Source organism: Gymnogyps californianus, unplaced genomic scaffold, assembly GCF_018139145.2.
Source record: "Gymnogyps californianus isolate 813 unplaced genomic scaffold, ASM1813914v2 HiC_scaffold_32, whole genome shotgun sequence".
Taxonomy (NCBI): Eukaryota; Metazoa; Chordata; class Aves; order Accipitriformes; family Cathartidae; genus Gymnogyps; species Gymnogyps californianus.
The window spans coordinates 1218621-1228613 of record NW_026114202.1 but is presented as its reverse complement, the minus strand read 5'-3'; the positions used below and the strand labels follow the sequence as shown (position 1 = coordinate 1228613).

Here is a 9993-nt window from a genome sequence, read left to right as displayed (position 1 = left end):
GAGAGGCAGAGAGGGGCAGAGCGGGAGGTGAGAGGAACAAAAACCAACAATTTCTCCAGCATAAAAATGAAACATCAAATTAGTTTGCCTCTGGGCTTCATTTTTCCCCTTCTACATTATAACTAGTTATTGAACTCGCTAGAAGATCTAAAGGCCATTTGTGAGGAGAGAAATTTCAATGGAGTTCCCCCATCAATAACTCCTTGGCAGTGACCTATTGGATCAAGTCAAACAGTTGAGGTGAAATTCAGGTCACGCTGTCTAACCAATATTAAAATGCGCCCACTTTTTAAAAAGCCACTTTCAACGAGATTTGAAGAAAATTGAATTCCTGGGTGGGGTGAGAAGGGGGGGGGGGGGAGGAGGGAGGGAGAGATGGAGAAGCTGGTTTGCATATTTTATTTTATTTTTTTGGGTTCTTTCGCAAACAAGAGGGATTCATCTTTAATACGTTAAAATGAAGGGATAAATATTTACATTATTAGTTTCTTTGAGACGAAAGAGGCTCAAAAGAAAAATGTAAAGGCTAGGACTTTGGGTGACAGGCTTTGCTTATTAAAATCGTTTTAGGCCGATTCATTACTTTTACTGACAACAGATTTAAGAAAAAAATCAATTAAACATTTGCATATTTCTTTGCATAAATTAGACCGTCTCTATTTGCATCAGGAAGGGACAAAAAGAAAAGGTCTTCTTTGCACTTACTGCTTTCAAGTTGGTAGGAAAAAAATAAAATTTAATTAATTAGGTGTCATTGCCTATGGCAGAGAGAACCCAACTATTAAAAAAAAAAGAATTAAAAAAAAATATACACACACAGAGGTTTTTAGTTCTCCTACCACTAATTGTGCAATAATCACCTTAAAACAAGCTCGGAATAAAACTCCACTCCAAAATTGATTCCCACCTCCCTCATCTCAAGGAGGCAGAGTTCATCCACCGCGAGCTTTTCCTCCGCTTTTCCTATTATTATTAAACACGGGATAACAAACCCCCAGTAGATAGGTACTTCATTTTTTTCTGGAAAGCACAGATTGCTAATGGGCTGAGGTACAGGTTACCAAACGGTCAGTATGGTAATAGCCAACACAATGAATCCGGAGAGACAATGCATACTTATTTTTCTTCAGTACTGTCAAAAAGGCGCTTTGTACTTAAAAATGTCCCCGCGATGGTAACCAGATCTATATTTCGCAGCCCTCATCCTAGGTAGGAAAAGGAAATCGAGCTCAAAATGAGATTTTTTAATATTTTTTTCCCCTTTTTTAAATTTTTTTTTGCTTTTTCTCTGCCGAGGTGCTGCGTTTCTCTGGGTTTTGTCCCTCCCAAAGTGTTTCTCGACACGGTTGTGCTGGTGGGGGGACGAGGGATGGAGAGCGGTGGGAGGGCTGCTTTATAGACAAAAGAGCCAGATTCTTGTACAACTATTCTTCACACGTCCCTGCAGACTTATTTTACAGAGGGGGGAAAAAAAAAAAACCCCAACCTCAAAACAGGGGAAGGGAGGGGGATTAAATAAACAAAAAATCCAAACACTTCAGCAAGAAGCACAGCTCTAAACTCCGGTTAAAAAGCAAAGGGGAGGGGGGAAACATTAATCCACAAGTAATAAAAAGGGGAAAATAGGATTTTTTGGGGGGCGTTTGTAAGAAATCCGGGGGATCTCCTTTTTTTTTTTTTTTTGGTGCACTTGTAAGAAATCCGAGGGCAGCCCCCCCCAACACACGGAGGGGATGAAGATGGGGAGGAGAGGATGGAGAAGCGAGTCCTCAAAACCAGATATGTTTGGGTGGGAATCGGGGGCTGGGGGGATGCAGACGGTGCAAATAAAGTTGCATTTCCCCCCTGAGAAAGCGGGAGAGTCCAGAGCCGCCCAGTTTGTGACCTTCACGCCTTGAATTTTTTAATGCTTTGATTGCTGCCGTTTTGTTTCGTGCTTTATTTTCCTTTTAAAAAAAAAAAACAAACAAACATCCAGCATAGCCTTAAGAGAACTACCTGTGGATATTTATTTATTCCGCTGGTGCTTATTGAAAACCATATATTCGGGGGGGAGGGGGGGGGAAAGGATGTGCGTAGGTAAAAATTACTTTATTAACTCTCCATCTTTATTCAATATTCCCTCAGCCTTGGAATAAAGTTGTTGCATCAGTCTGAACTATAAATGTCAAAGCCCTGCATGAGTCTGAGGTGTTTGGGCAGAATGAAGTATTGCTGGAGAAAAGGAATTTATTGGATATATTTAAATCAATGTTTTGGGTTCCGGAATACATTTCTATTCATGTCTTTTTCCCCCAACCGCGCAGCTCTCACCCCCCCACCCCACCCCCTTCTCTCCCTATCCCCGAAACCTTTCTGGGAAGAGCAAGGATTTTACCTTATATAGGTATATATATAGGCGTTTCTATATGTAATCCCGGGATTTACAACTTTAGGAAGGAGCAGGCTCTGCCGGTGCACGGGGCCAGCAATTAGCGAAGCCCTGCAAATCAGCCGCCTATAACACCCCCCCCCCCCCCAAAAAAAAGCCAAATAAAGCGAGAACCCGACTTATTCCACGTCCCCGTGCCGAAATAGATGCGGAGCTGGTGTCCGAGGGGGGCTCAGCCCCCCCTCTTTGCTCCCCCCAACCCTCCCCGTCGCCTATATGTACCCTGTAGACTCGAATTTGTGTGAGCGTCTCCCAGTCACAAATTCGTCTCTAGGGGAATATATGGGCGATGCCAGAGCCTTGGAAAGTTCTGCTTTCCTTTAATTGCAGCGCTCCTAATTAAATCCTCAAACCCTGCTGATGTCATTTGCTAAAGGTAGTTTATTCAAAGTGCGAAAGCGGCGTTAGCTGTTTGCCAGGGCTTGTTAATAACAATAATAATAATAATAATAATAAAAAAAGGTAAAAAGCAAAAATCACCGCGATGATTGGGGTGTGCGGGGGGGTGATAATAATCAAAATAAAATCCCATTATTACTTTTCATCTCCAGAAGAAACAGCAGCCACCGCAAACACAACTCTCAGCCAAGAGCACAAAGAGCCCCGACCATTTCGCAGTGACTGATTTATGGCGTTTTACAACCCCATAAAAAGCTGTAACAACCAGCCAAAAGCCTTCGACACCGCTGGCACATTTAGTCTAATAAATAAAACATAAACAGTTAACTTTATGTGTCACTTTTATTGTTATCAAGTAAAATATGGCAATGCCCTGCAAGCTATGATTTTCAACTATAATTGTTATCAAGCACAAGGAGGGAATACCCCACCTCCCTCCTCTGCCCCTCTCTTTAGGGCGAGATGGAGATTAAAAAAAAAAAAAAAGCTTTAATTGAGGGAGCTACAACCCTCCCAAAATGTTGACATCCATTTGCAGCTCCCCGACCTGCGCCGGGGAGGTGGGAGCCATTTTTAACGCATCCCTCCAGCTTTGCCCCCCCCCAATAATCTATCTATCTACGCATATATATCTCTCTATCTATATGCCAGAGCTTGAGCATGGGGAGGTCAACGCTTACAGCAAGGGCCAAGCGGCCTGGGATGGCCGGGGAGCTGTGCATCCGCGTGGGTGCTGCACACGCGTGGACGAGTGACCCCGTGGGTGCGTTACCTGCAGCACCCAGGGCCGAGGAAAAAGCAGAGTGCTGCCTCCCCCACCCACCCCAACACCCCCCCCCCCCCCCCCCAAACCCCGCTCTGCTCCCAAAGGCCCGGGCTAAGCAAAGCGGGGGCAGTTCGGGGAGCAAAGGGGGGGGGGGTGGGGGGGGCAGCCCCTGCCTCGCCCTGCCCGTGCCGCTGGTTGCAGGCAGGGGAGGGCAAACCTCCCTGCCTGTGATTTAAGGCAGGGTCAATAACGGATCTGCAAACCCGCCTCTACCTTCCAGGTAACTGCCCCCCCCCCCCCCCCCCAATAGGTGCTGACGGTGTTTAACCCTCTCCTCTCTGGGCGGAGGGGGGGGGGGGAACCCCCCGGCGGTGTCCCCAACCTGCCCTGTCCCCTCCCCAGCCTTGTGGGGGGGGGTTGTGTGGGATGGAGATGGATGGGGGCTGCCGGGGGGTAGAGTTTGGGGGGGGTCTGAAGGGTCAATGCAGCTCGAGAGGGGCACACTCACATTCACACACTCACACTCACACTCAGGCACCCACACCAAGGGCGGGGGGGAGAGGGGGGCTCATTGTTCCCAGCTCGGATCGCGGGGGGGATACCCGGTGCCCCCCAACACCCCCATTCACACTCACCCTCATTCTTACCCACTCACCCTCACCCACTCACCCCCCCACACACCAAGGGTGGGTGGGGGGGTCCCCCATTGTGTGTGTGTGTGTGTGTCCCCCTCCCCGCCCAGCAGCCGAGGGGGTGCTGATGGACCCCAGGACCCAGCACCTCGCACCGAAGCGCATCTCCCCGGCTCTCCCCGCGCACCCACTCCCACTCCCACTCCCACGCCCCCCCCCCCCCTCAATTTGGGTACATTTTGCAGAAGCTTTTGGTTCCTTATCCGGGGACTGGGCTGCCGGGTGTGATTGGCCGGGGATGTCACATGGTGAAAGTAACTTTACGGGGTCGCCAGCTAGTAGGAGGGCTTTATGGAGCAGAAAAACGACAAAGCGAGAAAAATTATTTTCCACTCCAGAAATTAATGATCATGAGCTCTTATTTGATGGACTCTAACTACATCGATCCGAAATTTCCTCCATGCGAGGAATATTCGCAAAATAATTACATCCCAGACCACAGTCCGGAATATTATAGCCGGACAAGGGAGTCCAGCTACCAGCATCACCATCAGGAGCTGTACCCCGTGCCACGACCCTCCTTCCCCGACCGCCCGTTCAGCTGCGGGGGTCTCCAAGCTCCCGGCAACCCGGCCGCGCTCCAAAGGGGACACGGGCAAACTCCAGGAGGCCAACACCTCTCAGAGAAAGCACAGCAGCTCTGCGAGCAGGCTGCTCTATCCACCTCCTCCACTACTCCTTCCCCAGCCCCTCCAGCCTGCAACCAGCCAAACCCCGACCATCCCAACAGCACAGCTTCCAAACAGCCCATAGTCTATCCCTGGATGAAAAAAATCCACGTCAGTACTGGTATGCAACTTTTATTTTCCTCTTCTGTCTCTCCGCTCTCTTATTTTCACACCATGCTCGCTCCCTCTCGCCTCTCTCTCTCTCTCTCTCTCTCTTTTTTTTTATTTCCTTCCCTTCCATGAGAGTCTTTGGGTTAGCACAATTGAACTGGATTTACGACTCCGAATGGGTAATTACACCCACCATAAATTTTATAGCCGAGCTACTGTGGGCAGCCTTAGCCATGTGGCTCGTTCTGTTATGTATGTGTGAAACTCCGAAAGCTTTGTAAGGGGTGCATAAATAATTCAGTCTTTTGAGCCAGGGAAACCCCTTCCTATTAGAATAGAAACTCTTGAGCTGCCCAAAGTTCTTTATTACCTATTTAGCCTACTACTTTCCCCCCCCCTCCCCCGGCTCCTCCAGTCGCCTCTCCCGACCCTCTCTCCATCCACGCTGATTTTCCTTGTGTGTTTTTTTTTGTTTTGTTTTGTTTGTTTTGGTTTTTTTTTTGTTCTCCTTTCCTTTCTTTTTTTTTTTTGTTTTGTTTGTTTGTTTTTGTTTTCCTTCCCCTCCTTTCCAGTGAATCCCAATTACAATGGAGGCGAACCCAAGAGATCCAGGACAGCCTACACCAGGCAGCAGGTTTTGGAGCTGGAGAAGGAGTTTCACTATAACAGGTACCTGACCCGGCGGCGACGCATCGAGATCGCCCACTCGCTTTGCCTCTCCGAGCGACAGATCAAAATCTGGTTTCAGAACAGGAGGATGAAATGGAAAAAAGACCACAGGCTGCCTAACACCAAAGTACGGGCAGCAACGGCAGCGGTTGCCAGCGCCTCCACCGCCCCCGCCGCCCCGGCGAGCACGGCCGCGGGCGAGGAGCTGCCCTCCGCCACCGCGCAGGACCCGCGCACGGAGGATATCACCAGGTTATAAACACCCCCCAGACCCGCACACAAATGACTCTGGATTATTTATAGAATCTAATATATATATATATATATATTTTGGTTCTTTTCCCCCCTTCCCCTTCCCCTCGTAGTTTTTTTTCTTTTATTATAATAATAATTATTATTATTATTATTATTTTTCCTGTGCGTATAAAAAACAATGGGTCTCCCCCAAGACCACGGGCTTTAGATGCATGTCAGATAGCATGAGGCCAGGTGTCTGTACCTGCAGGGGTTTTTTTACGCCATTTCAGGGTTTTATTTATTTTTTAAAGCTGAGGGATGGGGAGGGAGGGCAGGGTGGGGGGAGGAAGAGGTAAATGTTCTGTTGGGTGAATTTAATGAAGAAATGATGATAATATTGACGGCAAAAAACAAACAAACAGACAAAAAAGGCGAATGTAGGTATTTTTTTCCCCTCTGCATTACAAATGCACAATGAGCGAAGGAGCGATGAAGTTCTTTTGTAGCAATGTGAAAAAAAGCTAAAAAAAAAATATCACGATTTAGAGAGAGAGAAAAAAAGGCAAACAAAAAGCAGCTACGAAACAGCACACAAGGGTGGACGAGTCTTTGCTGAGAAATTGAGAAGAAAAAGGGGAGTGAGAGAGAGAAAGAGTGACATATTTAAAAAATAAAAGCAGAAGAAGGTTTTAAAAAGTCAGTAGCTAGGTTTTTTTGTCGTGGTTATTTGTGTTTTTGGACTGATTTTACATGATCATTGTAAACTTGCAATAAAGAGTTTTAGTGTGTATGTGAAAGTCCCAGTGTTCAATAAACCAGTCAGTGTGAATTAGTTTTACTTTTATGTCTGGTGACTTATTTTATCCCCACATCTCCCCGCAAACCCGCCCCAAAATAATAATAATAAGGATAATAAAATGCTGGGACGATGTGCAATGGATCCCATGTGCACCAGTTACTGCTTAAGTTAAGTTTAAGCAAACCTAAAGATAACTCTCAACTCCAGATTTTTATGACATCACGACGTGGCCAGTGACTTTAAATCTCAGACCCTCCCAACCTGTAAATATGGGGGGAAAAAAGAGAAAAGTGGGTTTTCGAACAAGTCCTGTGGATTGGGGTTAGCTTCTAGTCATGCCTCTTTATTTTCTTTCCATCCCGCAGAAAATTGTCTGGTTTTTGCTCCTCTCCCCGCCTTGAACTTTTTCTCGTGGTTTTTTTTTTTTTAATTAATTATTATTATTATTGTTATTATTTTCTCTTGCTGTCGCGGCGCGCTCGTGTTGACTCGTTGAAGCCAAGAGGTCATATTGAATTTTGCCAGGCAATGAAAAGGCTGTTAAATAATAATAATAACAATAACAATAATGAGAATAATGGTAGTAATAGTGCTAATAACTGTAATTCATTGCTCCTGGCCTTCGGAGGCAGCCTGCAAATTGGCAGCATTGAGGGAATTTTAGGGAAAAACCTGGGGGGGGGGGGTGTCCCCCCTCCCTCCGGTGCAGGATGTCTGTGCTTCCCTGGCAGAGCAGGGAAGGGGGTGCATGAGGGGGGGGGGCTGGGGCTGAGCCCCCCCCCCCCCCTTTTTTTTTTTTTCAGGCCTTGGCTTTGGGAAGTTTGCCGCTTAAAAATCCCAGTGGCAGGGGGCTGGGAGAGGGAGGCCTGCTGCAAGTGCCCCCCCAAAGCCCCGGGACCCAGAGTTATTGGAGAGGAGGCTTTGCAAGCATCTTTATTTCGGTTTTATTCTAGTTATTTATTTTTTTCCCCCCTTCTCTCTCCCACATCGATTTAAGCTGCCATTAAACAAATCATGGTCTCAAACCCCTTTGTGATAGCTGGGGATGCGGATCTGGAGAGGGAGAAGGTTATCATTCATCCTGGGGAGTTTATATGTAAAGCTCATCAGCTTTTTTTTTTTTCTTCCCTTTCTTTCACATCCTGCTTTAGGGATATTAATATAAGAACGAGGCTGGAAAGATAAAACATATCGACAGGACACGTAACCATTACTCCTCTTTAAACATTTCCTCCACAGAGCAGGGAAAGGTGTTGGGAGCCAATTGGGATTTTGGCTTCTTCCAAGGAAGATCCCGGCCCCGCACAGCTGAGGCGGGGAAGTCAGATAAAACCCAGCCCTAAAAAAATAAAAATAAAATAAAATAAAAAGATGATCAGTAAATAGCACGGCCCATCCCATGGGGGTTCGGATATTTTTAATATCCTCTTATATAGGCAAGAAATCAAAGCAGAGAGGGGAAAAATAGGGGGGAAAAAAGGCACCAGGGAAGGGAGAAAAGGAGGTTTAAGGCAGGAAAAAGCAGAAAATCTGCAGGGAAAGCACAGCCCCAGGTGCTGGGAGGTGGATGCTCCCCCAGAGCACCCCAGTGCCCCAAAGTTGAGGCAGGGCAGCACCCCAAATCTCCTCGGGGACGGGGAGCAGAGCTGGGCATCTGCACCGCTGCAGGCTGGGCTGCAGCCAGGAGGAGGAGGAGGGTGGGGAGGAAGGAGCATCGCTTCAAGTTGGATTTCTCCTTCTTTTTTTGGGGGTGGGTGTATGTGTGTTGGAGTTTGGAGTTGTGGGTTGGGTTTTTGTGGTTGTTGGGGGGTGCTGTACTCCTCCCAGGCTGGGTGTATCCCGTGGAGGGGGGGATGCTGGGGATGGCACCTGGGGTGGCAGGTCCCTTGGGTGCCAGGGACACCAACCAGGGGTGGGCTCCTGCCCACCGGAGGGTCCTCACCCAGCATCGCCCTCAGCCTTGGCTGTGACACAACTGGGGCTACGGAGGGAGGGTATAAATGCACGATATAGCCCGGGGAAGGAAGAGGGTAGAGAGGGGGAAGAAAAGAAAAAGGAAAAAAAAGGGAAATGAAGGGGGGGGGGGGGGAAGGAAAAAAGAAAAGAGGGGAAAAAAGGGGGAAAAGGGGGAAAAAAGAAAATAAAGAGAAAAAAGGAAAAAAGGGGGAAAAGGAAAAAAAGGGAGGAAAGGAAGGGAAAAAAAGAGGGGAAAAAGGAAAAAAAAGAAGGGAAAAATGGCTGTTCCTGCTGCAAACAGCCCGAAGCCCGGTCCCTTTTTAGCCTCTTGACGCCTCCATGTAGAGAGGCTGAAAGAAAACTTTATTGAAGTTCGGGTAAACGGCAAAAGCGGGTTCATGGAAAGGCCAACTTTTCTCTCCCAGCAGCTCTATTGGAGGCGAGCAAGCTGACCCCGGAGCCCTCCTGACCCGCTGCCTCTCCCAACGATGTACCTTCTGTGTCTGCGGACATAGATTTAGAGGCACCATCGCTGTTTAGAGGCTTTGTAGGTTTTACCATAGTAATGGGGTGTACGGGGAGGGGGGGGGGGGTGGGGGGGAGCTGGGGCAGATGCGATGCGTGTTATGGCATTGTCTCCTCGCCAAAATAACCCGGGAGAAAAGGGGAGAGAAGGGTGAAGTGGCGGCCAAACTTCTCTCCCTTCTTTTCCTCCAGAGATGCTCTCCCTCCCGGCTGGTCCAGGAGCGCTCCCAGCCACGTAAGTAACCCCCATTTCAGGAAAAAAAAAAAAAAATTAAAACAAATTTAAAATAATAATAATAATAATAATAAAAAAATTAACCCAAAGCAGAGCAAAAAGGAGCCCCTGAAAGTTTGGGAGGTGTGGGGATGAAAATCAGGATGCAGACGGGAGCGGAGGAGCGGTGATGGCTGGGGGGTGGGGTGGGGGGGCCGAGGTTTGGTTGTGGGCAGCGATGCAAAATAACCCCCCGGGTTTCTCCAGCGGCATGGTGCTGCGGGACAGACAGACAGACAGATACACAGATAGATCCAGGGATGGATGGAGTGCTTTAAGGAAGAAACGGCTCCCCCCGAGGCATCAGAGCTTGCTCATCCCTGGGCTATATGTCCCAGACCTGGCCCTGGCACCTATAGATGTGGCTGCAGGAGGTGCCCCCCCCTCCCCCGGGTGCTGCATTGTTCAGTGCTCGGATAATTCGCTTTACTTTGATTATTGGGCTATAAAACTCCCAGCAACAACG

The 9993-nt window shown here is 48.0% G+C and overlaps 1 protein-coding gene across 1 annotated transcript; it reads left to right on the top strand.

The window, feature by feature from the left end:
• Positions 1-4632: 4632 nt before the first annotated feature.
• HOXC4 (homeobox C4) lies at positions 4633-6017 on the top strand. The gene is made up of 2 exons (XM_050914134.1): positions 4633-5077; positions 5640-6017. Exons 1-2 carry the CDS (start codon positions 4633-4635, stop codon positions 5993-5995), a joined length of 801 nt encoding a protein of 266 aa, XP_050770091.1. The 3' UTR covers positions 5996-6017.
• Positions 6018-9993: the final 3976 nt, after the last annotated feature.

Bases quoted from the DNA above. Each gene is read 5' to 3' on its own strand.
- HOXC4 (XM_050914134.1), top strand. From the start codon at position 4,633: ATGATCATGAGCTCTTATTTGATGGACTCTAACTACATCGATCCGAAA. The intron at 5,078-5,639 runs GTATGCAACTTT...CCTCCTTTCCAG, and splicing joins AAAAATCCACGTCAGTACTG to TGAATCCCAATTACAATGGA.